The sequence below is a fragment of the Acromyrmex echinatior genome, chromosome 3 (assembly GCF_024713525.1).
Source record: "Acromyrmex echinatior isolate Ae372 chromosome 3, ASM2471352v2, whole genome shotgun sequence".
Lineage (NCBI taxonomy): Eukaryota > Metazoa > Arthropoda > Insecta > Hymenoptera > Formicidae > Acromyrmex > Acromyrmex echinatior.
This window is the reverse complement of record NC_141854.1, coordinates 11,722,467-11,745,869: the sequence shown is the minus strand read 5'-3', so window position 1 is coordinate 11,745,869 and position 23,403 is coordinate 11,722,467. Positions and strand designations below refer to the sequence as shown.

The window sequence follows — 23,403 nt, the reverse complement described above, 5'->3', positions numbered from 1 at the left end:
ATTATTCTTATGTGCAAGACAATTAAAATCAATACCTGAATATTATTTTGTGTAAGATAATTATATAACATCAAATTATCTGAATAATTTTCTTTCATTATCTGAAATATTTTCATTTGATAATATTAAAATAATTTGTATAAAATTCTACGATGAAACTGCAGAAAAAGGGAGCATCCGCCAACAATATTGACCTTGATATATATTGTCAAGATCATCACCTTGAGTAACCTCCAACAAGTTTTAGCCGTCGCTCGCTGTCTGTTAAAAAGTAATTAACAAAAAAAGTTTAAAAAATAATCAATAATAAGATTTTTTTATTAAAACCGACATGAAATTAAATACTAAGTTAAGCATATTCAAACCTATAACGGTCAAAGCTAGATCTTCTCAGTGCCTAAATAATTCACAGTGAATCATCTATATCCTATATATGTACATGCATATATGTCATATTATCGTAGTTATTCAAATGCGCCGAAATTTTTCCGGACTTTATCAAACGCAATTAACCTACTGCAATAATATCACAAGTTACATTAAATTAACAAGCAAATTCTCAATTCGAAGATTCAATATACTCTTTCTATACTCTAGACTCTTTCTGGATTCTATTTTCACTTAATAAAGACACAAATGTCACGATATTTTGCAATTACACTTCGTTTCATTATCAAGTCGTAAAAGATATTACTTTTATTTTGTAATATAAAAAAATATATATTTATGCAATGTATTATTTGAAAACCGTAGGCATAAAAACGTATAAGTAAATTTGGTAAAGTATGACAATCATTTTTTTTAGTAATCTCTAGCATACAATTATTTATAATTCTTTTGATGGAATATTATTAATCAACTACAACTTGTACAATTCGTTACAGTTATATTATTTTTGTTATAATATATGTTCGTCATTGTGTAGAATAGATTACCATAAAATAAGATAACGACGTACTTGTAAGCTGAAATCATAAATTTTAATATTTTATCGTATAATCATTATTTATATATATATATAAATTGTTTTTTAGAATTAAACACATTTATAAGAAATAAAATCATGACATTGCTCAAAAACTAATAATAATAATAATAATAATAATAATAATAATGAAATTAATATAGAATGTACAATACGCAAGACTGCATTAGCATACTTCGCTAAATAATTGCTCATTATAAATTTTCTCACCGTAATAAAACCTTCTAATGAAGCAACATATATTCCTCCAATGATTAAACCGAAATATTTTGTATTTTTTAGCATTAAGAAAAGAATTAATTTTTGCACCTGTATGGGTGCCATGTACCATTGCACGTGATATCTAAAAAATTACTTGCAATAGAACTATTTTATAAAATATATCTTATTATTAAATTTGTTCTTAATTATGTAGATACATATAGATTAAACAAAATTTTGTAATAATTTACAACGCTTTTAATACATCTGCGTTATGATCCGTAATTGTCTGCCCGCCATAATTTCCTATAAAAATATAAAAAAAATGAATAATGACATAAAAAGTAGATATGGCTAGCTCATTCACGTTATCTATAATTAATGCAGCTTTCATTGCCTGAAATTAATACGTTAAAACAAAATATATAAAAATTCATGAAATTATAAAATCAGACTGGTAAAGCGTGATTGGAGGTTACTTACATGTAATAAATTAATTGCCAATGAAACTACTCCTATTCCAATCAAGAGGAAGTAGGACTCTTTAAAGCTGTCTAAGGCACGTTGCGTGAACCTTCAAAACACAGCAAGGAAATTCGGTATCTATTCATGAATCGTTTCAGCATCAATTTGAATAAAAGAACAACGACGGTCAAATTCTGCATTGAACAAATTTATCTGATATATTATCTCTTATATATCATCTCAGAATATATAAGAGATAAGTACGTTAAAAGATTTTAAGAGAGGCTTCCTCACACAAATGCAAAACGAAAATTTCATAGATATTTCGTATATATCTACGGCCCAAACGGCTTACAAGGAGAAGCTAGACTCTGCTCCTCGATTTTGATCACACTTGCAGTTAGAGGAGCATAAATTCGAATGAACACCTACAAAGCTGTTCCAGCCAATAGGCCTTAGAAGTCGAATAATGAGCATTTTAAAATATCAAAAAATCTGGAAACAGTCTAATATCTTGGAAAGTATGCATTTTTAAGAAAAATGTCTTACTGCATTCATGTGAATAGCAATAACGACGACGATAATGATAATAATAATAAATATTCCATAAATGAGTGTTTAATTATCTATTATACTAATATGTATAATTTTATATGTATAATTATGTATAATTTTATATGTATAATTATGTATAATTTTATGAAATTTCATTACAATCAAAAAGTAATTAAAACTAATAACATTAAATTAAAATAAAAATAAAGATACTATAATAATATTTTTATTTATACAGTAAGTCTTTCAAATTATTACAATAATTATTTAAAAAATTGACTTGGAAATTATAGGCCAATAGCTGAAATGGCCGGACACGTACTGTTTTTTTTTTCATTTAAGAACAGCCTGTAAAAAGCGCATAAAAATCTCCAACCTCGTCACCCTGTTCTTCTTGTTAGAGAAAAATGGTACGGTTAATAAAATGTATTTACTGATTTGATCTTGGCTAGCATCGCCAAGATCAAGTCAAAGTTGATGGTGCCTCTCAATGTCAAATCAATAAAGCCAATAAATATATCTTATTAAATTCTACTATTTTTGTAAGACATTTTTCTCAAAAATGTATACTTTTCAAGATTTTAAACTATTTATTAGATTTTTCGGTATATTTTTAAATGCTCATTACTCGGTTTCTAAGGCCCATTAACGGGAATGGCTTTACAAGTGTTCATTTAGTAGACTCCTTTGTTAATAACATTGAGGCAAGTTTGATCAAAATCGATGAAGAGCAAAGTGTAGCCTCTCCTTGTTAGTTTCAAAAATAAAGGGTGTTAATAAATTTCGTTTTTTTTCCAAAAATTTTGAAAACCGAATTATTATGATGAAACTCTTTAAATATATATAAAATGGTTTTTAAAATTTTTAGAAAAAAATAAAAATTTTCCTTCAATTTTGATATCCTGTATTTTTGAACCTGAGCGCGAGTGTGGCGTAGCTGGCAGCATATGAGACTTCTCTACTCCTGAGATCCCGGGTTCGATTCCAGGCAGAATCGAAAACTTTTCGTACTCGTAGCTCCTCTTGACAGGCAATGGCAAACCACCGAGAGTATCCTTGCCATGCACTTCTATAAACAAAATCATCGTTCAGAATTGACGTTAAACTGTAGGTCCCTTATGTGTACAATCAGCATGCGCACTACAGGCATATGATAGAAGTCACCATATCTTTTCGGAGGATTATGGATGGAGAAGAAGGATTTTTGAACCTAAGTCATATTTAAGACAAAAAATTATATGAAAGTTTTGTTTTGAATTTATGTGAGAAATCATCTCTTAAAATCTTCTAGCGTGCTTAGTATATACCCTGTACATACCCTGTATAATTTATTATCCAAAAGAAAACATTACATACAGTAAGTAATAGAATATATAATATATAAAAATTATCAAAAAAAAATAACGACAAAATGAAAAATTTTAAATAACATAACAATAATATAATATATAACTAAAACTTCCATTAGTAAATCAGAGTCCAAATTTTGAGATCATTCACTCTAATATGTGTATTATACTACGTTGCGAAGAGAATAATGATTATTTTAAACTAATACTAACTTCATAGTTCTTCGTTGAATGTTGACGGCGCTAATTAATTTCTGATACATTAAGCGATTTTGTTGAGAAATTGATGAATGTAAGGCATTTCCATCCAATGAATGTTCGATACGATAGCTATAAATATATACTTCATGTCAATTAGAACATGTCAAATATTTGTAAACATCGAACACTTTTACCGGGTAATTTTTAACATAGCACAAATATGTCGCATGTACGCTAGAACCATTGATGTAGTAGCTGTCATCACGAAAACACCAATAAATACAATTGTAAGAACTAAGTAAATATAGCTTTCTTTATTAAATTGTTGCATTAATATATCTTGTCTTAAGAAAGATTCGTTGGCTATTGCTGATTTATTGTTGATGGGAATAAGATGCATCAGCACTAGAAAAAGCCAGCTTAACAAGCCAAACACTGAAAAATGTCTGAATTTACAAAAAAAATTTATCTAAAGCAGATTTATCGAATAATGTAATTGTAAATCTATCTATATCAAACAGGATTCTTTTAGGAAATTTCTTACGAAGTAATGTTTCTGTAAGCCGCCTCGTAAACGTTCCATATCTCTCTGCTATTTCAATTTCTTTTGAATCTTTTAGCGCATTCCATTCTTCGCAAATCTGGTTTAATAATTTTTTCACCTATAAATAGTATATGATATTTCTTTCGCAAACATCAAGCGGGAAAATAAATTAAATTTTTTAATTCAATTTTTTATTTAATTTTGTAATTAAATAAAAAACTAGTTTGTTGACTTTACATATCTAAGATAATGATTCCAAATACTGAAAATAATTACGTTAAGATCAAGTAAAAGATTTATAGATTTAAACAACGATGTCTTTGTATAATATGTATGCACATGTGTGTGAATGTGTCATATATTATACTACTTCGTTTGTATAACGTATTCTTTTTGAAAGTAAATTCTTATGGATTTAGTATTTTTATAAATTTAAGATGAATAATGACTCACTTCTTTCGGTTTAATTAAAAAGGCGATGAATTGCAGTATACATAAAATAGCAGGAAAAGTATCCGAACAAATCTTCAAAGCTAATTTGAAATTGTATTCATAAATAAACAAAAATCTAAACTAAAATACAAAGATATAAAAATATGTGATAGTAATAACTCTGAAATATGCTATATTCTTTTGGTCAGATTAACATATACCTGATAAACCACGAAGCAGATAAATATTCCTAATATGAACATGGCTCGTACGTACCGGAATTTCGTATTTTGATAAGGCCACAAACCGCATATCATTAAAAAAATTCGATTAACATTATAATACCAACTCTCAAGCACGGTCATCTTTTCATGAATGCCGAATCATATATGCGTTCGACGACGAAAACTTTTTTCTCCCCTCTATAAGGTGTTACAAATAATCGAAGTACTGATGCGAATAATAATAATTGCGAAATTATTCGGAATTGTATGCAAAGCACGAGGAAAGTCTCGATCGATTATATACTTATATCTCTTAACATTTTTGTAAGAAAGAAAATAAGCTCAAATTATATCAAACACGCAATTCCTCATAATTTTTGAGAGGAAATAAAATAAAATTTATGAGGTATATTTTAAATTACGAACGTATAAACAAATAAGATATTATCACTCAAATTTCAACCACTGTACGCTACGTTATTTTATTTTACTAATATTTAATGTAGAATAGAAAATTTATTAAATTATAGATCAAGAAACGCAATCCTAAAACAGAGTTATGTTAAGAAGTTATGTTAATATTATAATTAGAAAATAATGTAATAATTATAATATATTTTTTAAAGCAATTAAAAAGCACATTGCAATTTGGAAGATAGAGAAATAAGCAAGAAATATTTTACGAATACATAATGTTAAACAACATTAAGAATTTTTATTTTAGACCGCATATGTGAGAACACAAATCAATATTAGAAATTAAAATGCTAATAACGATCGAAGCTAAATACGATGATGATTAAATAATTCTATCTTGAAGTATATATATATATACACAATCAATATTAGAAATTAAAATACCTATAACAGTCAAAACTAAATCTTTTAATGTTTTAAATAATTCAATTTTGAATTATTATATATACTTCGAAAGACTACAAATATGGTATATATACAGTACGGTATATATACAATATGGTATATATACAAGAATATATACAATACACATATATATATATATACCGTACTGTATATATACCATATTTGTAGTCTTTCGAAGTATATATAATAATTCAAAATTGAATTATTTAAAACATTAAAAGATTTAGTTTTGACTATATATATATGTATATATATATATATATATGTGTATTGTATATATTCTTGTATATATACCATATTGTATATATACCGTACTGTATATATACTATATTTGTAGTCTTTCGAAGTATATATAATAATTCAAAATTGAATTATTTAAAACATTAAAAGATTTAATTTTGACTGTTATAGGTATTTTAATTTCTAATATTGATTGTGTTCTTACATATACGATCTAAAATAGAGATTCTTATTATTGTTTATATTACGTCGCCTGAAAGAAAGACGTTTCCTTACATGTATCGATTATTGAGAAAAATATTACTAAGATCTCGGTGATCTAAAGGCTTAGGACACTCGTACGGAATACAAGATTCGGGTCCAACTCCCGGCCAAGGTAATATTTTTCGTAATAAATTTATTAACAGTTTTTAAACATAATAACATCTTATTTATAATATGATGATTAATTAAGCACCCAATTATTAAGATTGCTTGTCAATTTAATTCGCGATTACTAAAGCAGTTTAATTGCGTTTATAATTCAGAAAAACTATTCTGCGCATTCGAAGGACTACAAACATGATATATATACAAGTATATATTATATAGTATATACAGTAATTCAAGATTGAATTAAACAATGTTAATCTTTTATATACAATAAAATCTCTTTATATGCAAAAAATTATTATAATATTTATTATTTTAACATGCGATTAATATATCACAAAAATGAATAAACATACTCAGAGAAAGATTTCTTTGATTTAAAGAAATATTTCTTTGCTATATGATTTAAAAAAAAATGTTTTTGATTTGAACTTTATTTGTTTAATTAAAAATTTTTTTTTTTTAAATTAAAGTGAATTATATATATCCTATATATGTACATGCATATATGTCATATTTTCGTAGTTATTCAAACTGTTCGCCGAAATTTTTCCGGACTTTATCAAACGCAATTAAACTATTGCAATAATATCAAGTTAAATTAAATTAACAAGCAAATTCTCAATCCGAAGATTCAATTTTACTCTTTCTATACTCTAGACTCTCTCTGGATTCTATTTCCACTTAATAATGACACAAATGTCACGATATTTCGCAATTACACTTCGTTTTATTATCAAGTCGCAAAAGATATTACTTTTATTTTATAATATAAAAAAATATATATTTATGCAATGTATTATTTGAAAACCGTAAGCATAAAAACGTATAAGTAAATTTGGTAAAGTATGACAATCATTTTTTTTAGTAATCTCTAGCATACAATTATTTATAATTTTTTTAATGGATTATTATTAATCAACTACAAATTGTGCAATTCGTTATAGTTATATTATTTTTGTTATAATACATGTTCGTCATTGTGTAGAATAGATTACCATAAAGTAAGATAACGACGTACTTGTAAGCTGAAATCATGAATTTTAATATTTTATCGTATAATATCATTATTTATATACATATATTGTTTTTTAGAATTAAATACATTTATAAGAAATAAAATCATGGCATTGCTCAAAAACTAATAATAATAATAATAATAATTACGAAAGTAATATAGAATGTGCAATACGCAAAACCGCATTAGCATACGTTGCTAAATAAATGCACTAATTGCTCATTATAAATTTTCTCACCGTGATAAAACCTTCTAATGAAGCAACATATATTCCTCCAATGATTAAACCGAAATATTTTGTATTTTTTAGCATTAAGAAAAGAATTAATTTTTGCACCTGTATGGGTGCCATGTACCATTGCACGTGATATCTAAAAATTTACTTGCGATATCAACTATTTATTATTGTATAAAATATTTTTTACTATCTAATTTGTTCTTAATTATGCAGATATAGATTAAGCATAATTTTATAATAACTTACAACGCTTTTAATACATCTGCGTTATGATCCGTAATTGTCTGCCCGCCATAATTTCCTATAAAAATATAAAAAAAATGAATAATGACATAAAAAGTAGATATGGCTAGCTCATTCACGTTATCTATAATTAATGCAGCTTTCATTGCCTGAAATTAATACGTTAAAACAAAATATATAAAAATTCATGAAACTATAAAATCAAACTGATAAAGCGTAATTAAATGTTTAGATTACTTACATGTAATAAATTAAATGCCAACGAAACTACACCTATTCCAATCAAAAAGAAGTAGGACTCTTTAAAACTGTCTAACGCACGTTGCGTGAACCTTCAAAACAGCAAGGAAATTCGGTATCTATTCATGAATCATTTCAGCATCAATTTGAATAAAAGAACGACAGTCAAATGCTGCATTGAATGAATTTATCTGATATATTATCTCTTATACAGAATGTATAAGAGATAAGTACGTTAAAAGATTTTAAGAGATGATTCCTTACACAAATGCAAAACGAAAATTTCATAGGACCGTACATACTTACGTCCCAAACGGCTTATAAGGAGAAGCTACATTCTTGCTCCTCATCGATTTTGATCACACTTGTAGCGAGAGTTAGAGGAGCTTACGAATGAACACCTGTAAAGCTGTTCCCGCTAATAGGCTTTAGAAGCCGAATAATGAGAATTTAAAATATATAAAAAATCTGAAAACAATCTAACATCTCGGAAAGTATGCATTTTTGAGAAAAATGTCTTATAAGGAGAACATCAGATGATGTAAAGAAAACATCGGGATCGAAGATTTGATGTGTTTTTTACAAGCTGTTCTTGAGCGAAAAAAAAACCGATACGTGTTCGGTTATTTTAACCATTAGCCCATAGTCGAAGAAATCAATTTATAAAATAATTATTGTAATAATTTGAAAAATGTACTCTATAAATAAAAATATTGGTATCTTTATAAATATTATTTTAATTCAATATTATTAGTTTTAATTACTTTTTGATTATAATGAAATTTCATGAAATTACATATTAATATTAGGTGTTGGAATTAATTCGTAGCGTTTTTTAATGAAAGAATGTTATTTATTTCACATGAGCATTAAAAAATACATTAATGAAAGTACTTCCCATCACTTGTAAAACGCTACGAATTAATTCCAACACCTAATATTATACATAGATAATTAAACACTCATTTATGGAATATTTATTATTATTATCGTAGTATTATTATTCACATGAACGCATAATTAAGATTGTAATAAAAACTGTTACAGTTTCTGATGAAATTGGAAATTGGAAATTATGATTAGAAACAAGTAAGTCATATGTTTGTAATCTTTTTTTGATTAACATTAATCGATTTATTAATAATAATAGAAAACTAATCGTATGGTGATGAATCTAAGTCATATTTCAAACAGAAAATTATATAAAGGTTTTATTTTGAATTTATGTGAGAAATCATCTCTTAAAATCTTCTAGCGTGCTTAGTACATACCCTGCATAATTTATTGTCCAAAAGAAAACGTTATACATCGTAAATAATAGAATATATATAAAAATTGTCAAAAAAATAACAACAAAATAAAAAATTTTAAATAACATAACAATAATATAATATATAACTAAAACTTCCATATAGTGACTCAGAGTTCAAATTTTGAGATCATTCATTCTAATATGTGTATTATACTACATTGCGAAGAGAATAATGATTATTTTAAACTAATACTAACTCCATAGCTCTTCGTTGAATGTTGACGGCGCTAATTAATTTCTGATACATTAAGCGATTTTGTTGAGAAATTGATATATGTAAGGCATTTCCATCTAATGAATGTTCGATACGATAGCTATAAATATATACATCATTAATTAGAACATGTCTTGACAAACATTTATAAACATCGAACACTTTTACCGGGTAATTTTTAACATAGCACAAACATGTCGCATGTACGTTAGAACCATTGATGTAGTAGTTGTCATCACGAAAACACCAATAAATACAATTGTGAGAAATAAATAGATATATCTTTCTTTATCAAGTTGTTGCATTAACACATCTTGTCTTAAGAAAGATTCGTTGGCTATCGCTGATTTATTGATGTTGATCGGAATAAGATGCATTAGTACTAGAAAAAGCCAGCTTAACAAGCCACACACTGAAAAATGCCTGAATTTACAAAAAAAAATTTATCTAAAGCAGATTTGTTAAACAATGTAAATCTATTTATATCAAACAGGATTCTTTTAGGAAATTTCTTACGAAATAATGTTTCTGTGAGCCGCCGCATAAACGTTCCATACCTCTCTGCTATCTCAATTTCTTTAGAATCTTTTAGAGCATTCCATTCTTCGCAAATCTGGTTTAATAATTTTTTCACCTATAAATAGTGTATGATTTTTTTCGTAAACATCAAGCGATAAAATAAATTAAATTTTTTAATTAAATTTTTTCATTAAATTTTTTAATTAAATAAAAAAATATTTTGTTGTCCTTTACATATCTAGGTAATATTTCAAAATGTTAAAAATAATCATGTTAAGATCAAGTAAAAGGTTTATAGATTTAGACAACGATGGTTTTGTCACACTCATACACGCGTGCATACATAATATATATGCACGCGTGTATGAGTGTGTCATATATTATATTACTTTGTTTGTATAACGTATTCTTTTTGAAAGTAAATTCTTATGAATTTAGTATTTTTATAAATTTAAACTGAATAATGACTCACTTCTTTCGGTTTAATTAAAAAGGCGATGAATTGCAGTATACATAAAATAGCAGGAAAAATATCCGAACAGATCTTCAAAGCTAATTTGAAATTGTATTCATAAATAAACAATAATCTAAACTAAAATACAAAGATATAAAAATATGCGATAGTAATAACTCTGAAATATGCTATATTCTTTTGGTCAGATTAACATATACCTGATAAACCACGAAGCAGATAAATATTCCTAATATGAACATGGCTCGTACGTACCGCAATTTCGTATTTTGATAAGGCCACAAACCACATATCATTAAAGTAATTCGATTAACATTATAATACCAACTCTCAAGCACAGTCATCTTTCCATGAATGCCAAACCATATATGCGTTCGATGACGACGAAAACTTTTTTTCTCTCCTCTATGAAGTATTACAGATAATCGAAGTATAACTGATGCGAATAATAATAATTGCGAAATTATTCGGAGTTGTATGCAAAGCACGAGGAAAGTCTCAATCGATTGTATACTTATATCTCTTAACATTTTTGTGAGAAAGAAAATAAGCTCAAATTATATCAAACACGCAACTCCTCATAATTTTTGGGTGGAAATAAAATAAAATTTATGAGGTATATTTTAAATTGCGAACGTCTAAACAAGTAAGATATTATCATTCAAGTTTCAACCATTGTATGATATGTTACTTTACTTTACTAATATTTAATGTAGAACAGAAAGTTTATTTAAATTATAGATCAAGAAACGCAATTTTAAAATAAAATTATATTAAGAAGTTACGTTAATATTACAATTCGAAAATAATGTAGTAATTATATTTTTTAAAGCAATTAAAAGCGTATTGCAATTTGAAAAAAGGGAATAAGCAAGAAATATTTTACGAATAAACAACGTTAAATATTAAGAATCTCTATTTTAGACCGCATATGTGAGAATACAATCAATATTAGAAATTAAACGCCTATAACGGTCGAAGGTAGATACAATGATGAAATAACTCAATCTTGAATTTCTATATATATATTGTATATATATATATATATATATATATATATACATATACTTGCAAATATACCATATTTATAATCCTCGAAGTATATATAATAATTCAAGATTTAATTATTTAAAACATTAAAAGATCCAGCATTGACAGTTATAGGCATTTCAATTTCTAATATTGATTGTGTTCTTACATATGCGATCTAAAATAGAGATTCTTAATATTGTTTATATTACGTCGCCTGAAAGAAAGATGTTGTTTCTTTACATGTACCAATTATTGAGAAGAATATTACTAAGACCTCGGTGATCTAAGGACTTAAGATACTCGTACGGAATACAAGAGGTCCGGGTTCGACTTCCGGCCAACATAATATTTTTCGTAATAAATTTATTAACAGTTTTTAAACATAATAATATCTTTATAATATGAGCATCTAATTATTAAGATTGCTTGTCAATTTAATTCGATTATTGAAGCAGTTTAATTGCGTTTATAGCCCGGAAAAACTATTCTGCGCTTTCGAAGGATTACAAATATGTATAAGTATAGGGAGATCGGAGTCAGTTGAATATAGAAGTAAGTAGAATAATCGAGACTACAAACACTTTTAACTAGGTTAAAAACAAAACACGCGAAATGCGCGTAAACGTGTCTGAGCACGCAGCAGTGACTGTCACTAAGTCTGCCGTAACATTTTGTTGTGAACACATCTATGATAGAAATTATGCCACAATTTTAAAAAATCGTACACCTAAGTAAATATTTTTATTTTTAAAGTTTTTGTTTTACAATCATATATGATTGTGTAAAATATTTGATTTCTACTTAGTAAGTATAGTTCTTACTTAATAAAGTCCAATAGATTTTTTTTGTTTATGTGTTTTTGTTATTGTATTGTTAATGTTATTAAAAAATGAACGGATGGGGATAGTAGACTAACACAGCATGGAATTATATGACTCATTTAGTGATGACTATTATAGTACTTACTCAAAAGTTTATTCCTTTAAAGAGATTTAAAGTGGTAAGTGTTATAAGTTTAATTCATATCCAATCTCGAAAACTAGGCTTATTCGACATGTTTTTGCACGAAATGAACAAATTTTGCAAAAAGAAGTATTGTTTTGTCCTGCGAATGTTTGTGTTTAAAATATATTTTTATAAAAGGTTTTTTTATTAATATGTAGCCAAAGATGTCGATTAAAATACATTAATCTTTATTTTAATAATCTTAGTCGAATTACCCCGGTCCCGTGGCTAATTGAATCAGATGGAATATGCATTAGAATAATTCATTTTTTTTCATATTAGTTATTAGTTTCTTCTTATTATTAAAATATTATTTGGTAGTCAAATGTATGTAATAACTGGTGTAGAATTCATTTTTTCGATAAGTCTCTTAATTTCGTCTGTAAAAATTCAAAACTGAAAAATGAGTCTATTAGCCCCGGTCTCCCGGTATATAATATATAGTAATTCAAGATTGAATTAAACAACATTAATCTTTTATATACAATAAAATCTCTTTATATGCAAAAAAATCATTAAAATATTTATTATGTTAACATGCGATTAATATATCACAAAAATGAATAAACATACCTAGAGAAAGGTTTCTTTGTTTTAAAGAAATGGTGCTTTGCTATACAATTAAAAAATAATTTCTTTGGTTTGAACGTTATTTCTTTGATTTAAACATTATTTTTTGAAATTAAATAGAAAAATTTATTCGATTTAAAAAAATTATGTTCGAGAAATTTTTTCTTTAACCGTAGCAAAGAAACATTTCTTTAAATGGAAGAAATCTTTCTCTGGATGCAACATTATAAGATGGAATAATATCACTAAAAGCATATCTATAGATACAAAGAATATATAGAAAAGAAGAAACAAAATTATAATAAATAATAATCAAATAAATTCTTAAAAATAAAGTTTATTAGAATCTGTTATGTGTAAAATCTCTTAAATATTAAACATAAAATACATTAAATATAAAATACATAATGAAATATATTATTTATTAATAAAATAAGCAAAAACAATTGCCTTATTTAATAAAATTATATCTTCTTATGTTATTCTACTGTGGAAAATTTCTCCATATTACTACTACTTCTGTATATTACTACGAATAGCTATGTTTTCTGTGTTAGATTATGATGAAACTGTACTACAGGAGTAAATTACCATCATGAAGGATATTGACTTGTTCGTGACCTATAACAAATAATCCAATGAAGCTAATAGCTTGTTGATAAGACTATCGCACTCTCCATTTGCGCTATCCTACCGAGGTAAAGCTTTCCATTACTGAAACGTATACGCCACCAATATTCGGTACAAGGCCTTTCGAGGAAATTTGCATTATAAATAATAACAATTTCTGTACTGTTACAGGTGCTTTGTACCACAGCGACATGTATCTAGAAAAATATTTAATTCATTACTGATATACTGATTTAATATCTATTAGAAAAACGTAATTAGAATTACATTTATTATGCTAATGCAGCATAATTAAAGAAACCACAAGCATAAGTTATCGGTTACTGTTGCTAATTTATTGCTTTATTCGCAATTTTGTTGTTTTATCCAATTTAATAAAAATAATAGTTATGCCAAAATAAATTTAAAGTTACACACACACACACACACGCACACATACACGCACACACTCACGCACACGCACACGCACACGTTCACGCACACGCACACGCACATATACACACACACACACACGCACACATACACGCACACACTCACGCACACGCACACGCACACGTTCACGCACACGCACACGCACATATATAGCATGTATATATGTATAGGGTATCTGACATTAAGTAGAACACCATTTATGGACGAGTAGAGCTGATTAAACTGAATTGAAAAGTTCTGTATCATTTTGTAATTTTTGTAACAGTTTACGAGAAATTAATTATTAAGATCGCCAAATGAGTGTGTTTAGCCATTCTATCGCCAAATATATGTGTGGTAAGATACGACCGACCAACGCGTGGAATTGTTGAAACGCGTGAAAATGTTTTCGATAAAAATTTAGATTAGAGGAGCACACCCCCTCCCCAATAATCATGACTTTGACATATGTTGTCGTGATCCTGAATGACCTCCAACAAGCAGCGGTCGCTCATTATTCGTTAAAAAGTTATTAACAAAATAAGTTTAAGAGATAACATCTCTTTTCTCTATTACATAAAACAAAAATTTTCTTTGAAAACATTATCTTTTTATATAATTTTTGTTTTTGAAGCAGAAAATTTTTGATTTTGTAACTACTTCACATCGTGTGCGAAATGAGATCCATCCCACATTCTTCTCCTAGACGCACACGATTTTCTACGAGAAGCGAGTTCTACTCTACGTCTCTACCTGCTAAAAGGCATCTGACTTTCTACGCGAAGCGAGTTCCACCCCATCTCCCTTTGCCTAGAGACTCACGACTTTTTACGCGACTTATCTCTTCCCTGCCACGAAGCGTACGACTTTCCACGCGAAGTGAGGTTTATCTCACCTTCCCCTCTGCTTAGGAGGTTCGATTACCCAGGCTCACCTCGCACTTTCTCTAATATGTTTAGACAGAAGGGAAGGTAGAGTGGATCTCGTTTCGTACGGAAAGTCGTGCGTCCCTAGGAAAAGGGGGAAGTGGAATAAAATTCACTTTGTGTAGAAAGTCGGACGCTTCTTGGCAGAGAAAGGGGAGAGGGGTGGAATGGACCTCGCTTCACATGAAAAGTTGTACTCTTTTAATCGGCCCATCTCATACCTCTTCCCTTGTCTAGAGTCATACGATTTTTCATGCAAAGCGGGAATAATTATCAATTTTGATTGTTGATAATTTTTAGATGAATGAATAACGATGAAATGATTAAAACTTGTTGCAGGTCATTCAAGGTCATGACCTTGACAACATATGTCACAAGGTTAAGGTCAAGGTCAAGGTCATTGGGGTGCTTCCCTATCTAAACTTTTATCTACGCGCTCTCATTCGATGATCTTTAGGAATTACTTTCTCATCAACTATTACGAAAACTACAAAATAATATAGAACTTTTTGACTCACCATCAGTTAGTCTGCTTTATTATACATCATACGTATATATAAAATTATTAATTATTTATATTTCTATACATATTTATAATAATTCTACAAATATAAGTATAGACTATATAAAAATTATGCGTTTCGAGAGTTTCCTCCGTGTCCAGATCCATTCTTGCTAATGTTTCATGAACTTTGCAGTCCACTTCATCAGGGCGAGTCTGATACTGAGCTGCACCTCTCCGGGCCAGTATATACAGTAGTGCAATTCTCTGTCAGCATCTTTGATGTTAGTGTTGGCAAAAATGGAGTGCGCATGCGTGAAATAAGTAAATTCCTTAGCGTTGCCTACGGCTATCTAAACTTCTTTCTCTTTTCATCCTTTTTTCACTCTGTCAAAATTCTTTGCAAAACTCACTAGAGTTATTCGCAGCGCAATCCAACGAATTCGTTGAAGTGAGTAAGTGCTATTGTAGGAACATATTGGAACATATTAAAGCATGCGACGTGAATAAATCTAATATTGCAATGAATAATTTAGATTTTATGAAAATTAATAAAAATAAATTGTAAATAAATTAAAAAATAAAGAAAAAATATAAAAAAATTAGGAAAAATGTTAAATTAACTTAAAAATGTATAAACAAAATTTGTATAAAGAATTATTATGTAATTATGACATCTATGAAAATATTATGAGAAAGCTGATATAAAAGAAATTTATATTATACATATATGTTCAAAAAATAAGTTTAAAATACAACAAATAAAAAAAATCTTTCTTGCTCTATTCGGTTTTCTATGTTACTTTTGTTTACTTTTTCACAAAAATTAGATCAATCTCTCGAGGTTTTTCATACAACATTTTACTAAATGGACAATATACGTAATATTTCCCTCTAAATTTCTACTCTGAACTATGTATGCTTGAAAGACAAATGTTTAAATGGAACATTGAAATGCTCATTTAAATAGAGAGAAAGGGATAGGGGGAGGGGGAGGGAGGGAGAGAGGGAGAAAGCAATAAAAAAGGAGAAAATAAAACGGACCAACTTACTTATTTCATGCATGCGCACTTTATTTTGGCCAACAAAATTGGGAGAGTTGCGCTATTGTATATACTGTGTCTGAGTCGTTCCTTTTATATTACGCTGATCGTTGAAGTTGATGAGGGGTGGGGGGGAGGGCGGCGGAAGAAGAGAATTGTGGATGAGGAAAATTGATTGGTCTTTAACAACTAGGAGAAAGATTTTCCATATTTTATTTATGTTGTAGCCATTATTTCTATTTAGATTGTTAGGATGTTTTTGCATCTCTATGGCTTCTCTATACTTTCTTGGAAAATATGATGTAATGTTGACTATTGTGGTCGTTTTGTCAAATAGTATTTGATGTCCTGTTTCGATGTTGTGTTCTGATAATGCTGACTGCGTGGCGTGTTTTAGCCTGACATCACGTTGGTGTTCTTTTATCCGTAGGTTGACTATTCTCCCGGTTTCTCCAATGTATACTTATCAGCAAGAACAAAGTATTTTGTATACTCTTGCGGAGCTGAGTGGCGGTCTTTGATCTTTAGGATTTCTTAAGATTTGTCCTATCTTTTTGGTTGGTTTGAAGATAGTTCGGATATTGTGTTTGTTTAATATCCTGCCAATCCGATCTAATGCTTCTTTGACATATAGGAGAATGGATAGGATCCTTCCATCTGGTTGTGTGTCAGAGACTGTTGTCTTGTTTGCATGATTATGTCTTTTTCATCGTGTCCGTTTTTCTAAGGCTAGTTTTAAGTGGTTGAGTTCTGTCTGTATTTTATTATTTATTTTTTATATTTTTTATTATTGAAGACCAACCAATTTCTCCCATCTCTCCCCCCTTACCACTACTAATTCTTCTTTCCCTCCCCCACTCCAACAAGTAATGTAATATAAAAGGAATGGCCCGAAGCAACAGTTCAGTATCAGGCTGCTCCTCGTCCTGATGAAGTGGACTGCAAGGTTCTCCAAACGTTGGCATTGCAAGAATGGATCTGGAGAAAACCCGCATAATCTTTATGTAGAAAGCATCCGTGGAAGCCTCAAGAATATTATAAGTACAGACTTTTTAAATTTGTTTGTACAGTTTTGTATAAAAAATACGAATTGTTACTTACATTGCATTAAATAATTCATCAGCATGGTTTACTATTTGTTGCCCCATAAAAGTAGTTCCGAAGAGATAAAACTGATGTGTAAAAATATAAAATGTTCTTATTAAAGTTTCAGTCCATTTATCCATGTATATTACTGCGTTCATAAACTATTAACATATTAGTAATAAAATGATTTAAGTAATTATAATTATATATAAAAAATTATTTAAACGTGTGTATGTCTATGTACGTGAATGAAAAAGTTTTCTTAATTTTAGCAAACATATTTTATTTAAAAGTGTATTAAAATTGGACTCAATTAATTAAAAAATAGTTTTTGTTTATAATATAAAATATCTCAATTTAATTATAGTAAACTAAAACACTAAAATTAGAAAATGATGCTTGTTGAATAGTTTATTTGAATTAAATTCTGGTTTAGTATATTTCAATATCATATTTATGTGTTGGAATATAGTAAATAAATTTTTAAAATACTAAATCCAAGTCTTTTGATTTAAAAAATGGCATTTTAATAAATATTTGTTTAAATTCATGTTTCTAATGTTATAAAAATAATAAATACATATTAAATTAAACTCTTTAATGAAGTTGCTCACTCACGAGCAGTATGCGGTACCGCCGATAAATGAGTACAGTGAGGTTTTATTTTTCGTAAATGAAAAATCGTATAAGAAAGAATAAAAAACGCAGCATTATGAGACTTTTCATCTATATTCTAATGAAAAAATGATGCCTTGAAGACGAAAATACAAAATTAAGCTTTCAAGATGAAAGTAAATAGTGTATGACATTGCAATTCGATTTAATATTCGAATGTTAAAAACTGTAGTTTTATGCACATATTACACTAATAGTTTATATTTATATTTAGACAACTGATTATGAAATTACAGTGCTGTAATGCTTGAGCAAAATCATAAATTTCAATACTAAAAAATAGTTTGAAGAAATCATTAATATAATGTATAACAGAGATATTATTATATAAAAGAAGAGTTACTTACGCTGTACAAATTTGCGATCACAGAACTTGTGCCTATTATTAGGGTACTAAGAAAAGATATCGTAAAACTTGACATAAACAATTTAAAAATCCTTGAAATAAATCAAACAATAGAACCTTTTATTATTAAGCGAAGAATTAATAGTTTTGTCATATAATTAGTTTTAGATACTTACTTTTGTGCCTTTCGATGAAGTTTCACTATTCTAATTATTCTTTCGACGATGATGCTTTTTTTATTAAAGCACGCTATTATCTCCTTTTTGTCCATGAATTGTACTATTCGATAACTGATGACATTAAGTTGTCGTTAGGCCGCGTAAATAGTATGATTATTCATTTTCTTACTGTATTATTTTAAGAAAATATTGTTAAAAGTTTCACATTTTTTATATTTCTTTGCCTTACCTGCAAATTTTGAATATTGCGCAGCAGTATAAAGCAATTAATAGAAGCATCATACTAACAGATATTACCGAAACAAGACCAATAATCATACTTATTAAAGAATAGAAGAATAAAGAATAAAATTGTATTCTCGCATTTATATTTATATGATATTCTTGCAAGAATGATAAATAATGTGTACGTGATTTGTTTAATGGTTGAAAAAAATCCAAGATATCCGTTTGAAATTCCATTATTAAAAGTAAAAATATCGCAAGTATTAGCAGCACTAAATTATATAAGATATGACATACATTATACATAATATTTTTTTCCATTTCAAACATAAATTAAAATATTTATGCATGGAGATAACATTATTACATACATAAAAAAGTTATTGTAATATTTTTTCCTTGATGAACATAATGTTCTACTATTTTAATTTCCTGCGCATCTGTCAACATTTGCTGATTATTAATAATTTCTTTCAGTATCTGTTTTAGCTGTATTAAGTAAATTTAAATTAGGCGGAATCTCAAATAAGTGTAAAAATTTTTAATGATAATTGATTTTATTAATTAAAATCAGAATTTAACTTACTTTTTTAGTTTCGAAGAAAAACATGTTAAATTGTATAACAAATAAAAAAGTCGGTAAAGCATCCGACAGAATTCTAATAATGACATTTGTATTAAAGTCAATTATAGCAAGTTGTGTAAACTGAAAAAACACATGTCTCTATGTTAAATCGTGCATTTAACAATATGATTAATTCAATGTTTCATTTATTTTGTACAAAACAATTTTTTTAATTCTACCAACAAATTCTTTTTACGGCATAATCTTTAATTAATTTAAAATTGAATAATAACTTAAATATAATAATTATTCATCCAATATGTTTTTGGATGCAATAGAAAGAAGCTTTAAGTGACATATAATAATTTTTATAAAAACATTTTTTAAACAATCCTGATTATTTTTAAACCTTTTTTTATATACACTTGTGCTCTACCTTCTTTTTTTAAAGTTTCTCAAAGCATTAAAATAGTTACAGTAGATTTCCTTAATAGAAAGTAAATGTAAACATAAAAGAATTTAGCAAGAAAAATCAGTCAGAACCATGTCATTTGACAGACTTTCAAAATAATTTTGATTCGCAATCCCTAACACAATCAACTACTAAATCCAGTTCGCGCGTTACAAATTCCGGTTTTTTTTTAATTTTCCATCATATAACATGTGCATTATTAATATCAAAACGTAATCATTTTAAATCAATAGCAACATATTACAACATGTGTCAACTGTCAAATAAATTCATTATCATGTTTATTTATATGATGAAAATGTTAAAAATAATTTTTTAAAAATAATCAATTCATTTGTATGATAAACGGTTTACGACGTGGTAAAGGTGTGTTTCTAGCACTTGTCATATCACTATACCTGACTGTGTAAAATATTAGCTCTACGATTCGTAAACTTTAATCGCTAATAATTTAAAAATTATTATCATCGATATTTTATGTTCAAATTTTCGTTTTACAACATTCCGAAGAATTAAAAGGAAATGCAAAGGGTTTGGGACATATAAAAGAAAAGGAGAGAATATCCTTATTAAACTTATTATTAGAGAAATATAACAGAAAAATATAGAATTACCTGAACAATCGTATAAGAAATAAGTAACATATAGAAGAACATTGCACGAAAACGTTCAAACTTGGTTTTTCCATAAGGCCACAAACCAAGAATCCTTAAAAGAGTTTGATTGAATTTATAGTAATCGTCAAATATGTACATTTCCTTGTCGAAACACGAATAGGAGGCGGATCTGTAAGAATGATAAGAACAGATTTCAAATCATAGATTTTACTTCGTGCATTTTTTCCTCTGTAATGTTTATTTAATATACCGCCCAATTTCTTCTTGAATTTTTCGCAGTGCATGATAGACAGCAAGAGATACAACGTCGAGAAGTGACTGACAGTTGCAGCAATTTAAGCATTATATATGCGTACATGGTGGAAGAAAAAATGAAACCGAGTTTTTTCATTGGCTATCGTTAATATACTGAGACACGAATAAAGCTAAGGAAACATGAGTCAATCTTCGGTATAAAAAAAAAATCTGTTCTTACCAGTAATTTTTCATAAATAATTATACTCCATTCCATTCTGAGTCAGCGCAAGCGCATTCGCATTGCATTATTACAGCGACTTTGAAGAGCTTCATTCCAGTTTCAACGGTTCGAAGGAACTCTCTTAACTCCATAAAAATAACATCAACGCGCGCGCGCGATTACTACGTATCTTTTATAAAACTACAATTAATTGTTGATTACACACATCACATATATACATCACATATTCATTTATATCATTGCAGACAATGTTTCATTTCATTATTCCAAGTGAGAATTTTTATGAATGTGTTAAGTTAAAATAATTATGAGAAAAAATTAGAAAAATACGTGTAAAATAAGTGCAAAAAGAATGTGTCATAGGATAGAGTGGCTATTCTCAGTTTCAATCTTAAAGTAATATAAAATTAATGGCAACAAATAATAATTTTTTGCAGTAACATGTATTTATAACTACCTTATGCAATCATGATTGTTTCTTGAGAGTATAAGACCTTTAAATGTTCGATTTACAAACTTTTTATACTATTCAGAAACATAAACGTGAAAAATAGATGAAAAAACTCTGTTCTACGCTACATACGTAAATAAAATTTCTCTCTCTCTTTCTCTCTCTTTCTCTTTCTCGACATTTTTTAATAATTATATTATTACAGTTTTTGAGATTAATTTGGGAAATTTGGGGGGATTATTAATATTTCAGATTGATTGCGTTGAAAGTTCGACAACCATATCGGCACATAATTATCATTTCTGAAATTAATTCATTTATATGAATAAATGAATATATATATATATATATATATATATATATATATATAGCACTTTACATCTCAATACTCAGACCGTAGTGGTGCTTCGTATTTTAAAGTAATGTTATTTAATATAAACGGTGGTCTTGTTTCCAATCTTATTAATTATATTTTTATTAAATTATTTGATACGAAGACAAATAAGTTATAATTTTGACGTGGTATTTTTCATGACTTACAAATTCTATCTTTTTATATATAAGTAATTATGTATGAAAAATTTTTTATAGGGAACAAATATATATTATACATGACATGCAAGAAAAAATTTTATTCTTCAGATGGTTAATATTTTGGTAATAAACATATTTCTAAGTTATGAATATATTTTTGATAAAAAGTTACGTACTTTGATAAAAATTAAATACAAATTATTTAATAACCTCCTGATTTTTATAAAAATTGTTTAGTACACATTGAATTTCAAAGTGTTCAATAAAGTGTTATTATAATACTTTATTTTTGTTATTTCAATTATAGGCATATATCATGAATTCTTATCGTATTAAATTTGTTATAATACTAATATATAACTTACAAAGATATTTGTACCCGATTATTTAGAATGGCCATATAAGGCTAAAGCCGATTCTAAATAACCGGGTGCAAATATCTTTGTAAGTTATATTATATTAGTATTGTAACAAATACAATACTATACATTACTAAGAAGGGATTTGTGTGGAAAATATGTTACTGGTTAGATATGTGCTTTTTTTTATAATTCTCATACATGAAAATAATATCGTGCATAGTTCACTGGAAGATGAATGTTGCCGCATTATGTTGCGCTCCTCTATTTCGATTTTAGATATTATTACATATATCATTCCAAATTCGCTTTACCTGTGATCGGATTATTTCAGATGACTTGATTATTTCAGATGACTTCTGACTGTTGAACGACAAGAAATGGGAAACAGAGAGCAAGTTACTTCGTTGGATTTAGCATAAAACGAATAATACTGTATGATAAACATCAAAGATGGTACGGCATACAAAAGTACTATAATAAAAGAACCAGCGTGAATTCAAACGTAAGAAATTATGTTAAAAGTGATGAAGATATAAGAAACGGTAGGTTTCTTATATCTTCTTGCTTTGACATAGTTGTACATTTTTT

General features: G+C 27.8%; 3 protein-coding genes and 1 long non-coding RNA gene across 23 annotated transcripts in view; 2 read left to right on the top strand and 2 right to left on the bottom strand.

Annotated features, from left to right (window-relative positions):
- LOC147910234 (uncharacterized) overlaps positions 1-9,488 on the top strand; it is a 45,054-nt gene extending 35,566 nt beyond the window's left edge. Inside the window, exon 4 of the long non-coding RNA XR_015544482.1 lies at positions 9,237-9,488. This is a non-coding gene — a long non-coding RNA (uncharacterized LOC147910234). The remainder of the gene's footprint in view (positions 1-9,236) is intronic.
- LOC147910233 (uncharacterized) lies at positions 875-12,092 on the bottom strand. 14 transcript variants are annotated; one of them, XM_087404210.1, is made up of 11 exons: positions 7,707-7,946; positions 4,954-5,154; positions 4,754-4,873; positions 4,301-4,418; positions 3,951-4,191; positions 3,769-3,885; positions 3,123-3,275; positions 1,670-1,760; positions 1,438-1,583; positions 1,196-1,328; positions 875-965 (listed from the first exon to the last, which is right to left on the bottom strand). In XM_087404210.1, the coding sequence occupies exons 2-11, from the start codon at positions 5,095-5,097 to the stop codon at positions 915-917; spliced, it is 1,314 nt and encodes a 437-aa protein (XP_087260336.1). In that variant the 5' UTR covers positions 5,098-5,154; positions 7,707-7,946; the 3' UTR covers positions 875-914. The 14 variants fall into 14 exon arrangements, 13 of the variants coding, with proteins under 13 accessions (XP_087260336.1, XP_087260331.1, XP_087260338.1 ...); XM_087404205.1 differs by having other exon boundaries at positions 875-1,328; XR_015544454.1 differs by lacking the exons at positions 875-965; positions 1,196-1,328; positions 1,438-1,583; ... (3 more) ...; positions 3,951-4,191; positions 4,301-4,418 and adding exons at positions 7,953-8,098; positions 8,191-8,281; positions 9,699-9,815; ... (2 more) ...; positions 10,707-10,826; positions 10,907-11,669 and having other exon boundaries at positions 4,750-4,833; positions 5,009-5,154; positions 7,707-7,839.
- A 1,278-nt stretch (positions 12,093-13,370) lies between these two features.
- On the bottom strand, positions 13,371-22,234 carry LOC147910232 (uncharacterized). Its single transcript, XM_087404286.1, has 9 exons — positions 20,988-22,234; positions 19,923-20,042; positions 19,708-19,825; positions 19,341-19,608; positions 19,109-19,222; positions 18,934-19,024; positions 17,927-18,072; positions 14,008-14,140; positions 13,371-13,934 (listed from the first exon to the last, which is right to left on the bottom strand). Exons 1-9 carry the CDS (start codon positions 21,126-21,128, stop codon positions 13,872-13,874), a joined length of 1,194 nt encoding a protein of 397 aa, XP_087260412.1. The 5' UTR covers positions 21,129-22,234; the 3' UTR covers positions 13,371-13,871.
- Positions 13,922-23,403, top strand: part of LOC105150032 (uncharacterized) — a 211,953-nt gene continuing 202,471 nt past the window's right edge. For all 7 annotated transcript variants that reach the window (XR_015544480.1, XR_015544479.1, XR_015544476.1 and 4 more), the window contains exons 1-3: positions 13,922-14,011; positions 14,115-14,196; positions 23,165-23,317. The gene's annotated coding sequence lies outside the window, so the exon portion shown is untranslated. The remainder of the gene's footprint in view (positions 14,012-14,114; positions 14,197-23,164; positions 23,318-23,403) is intronic.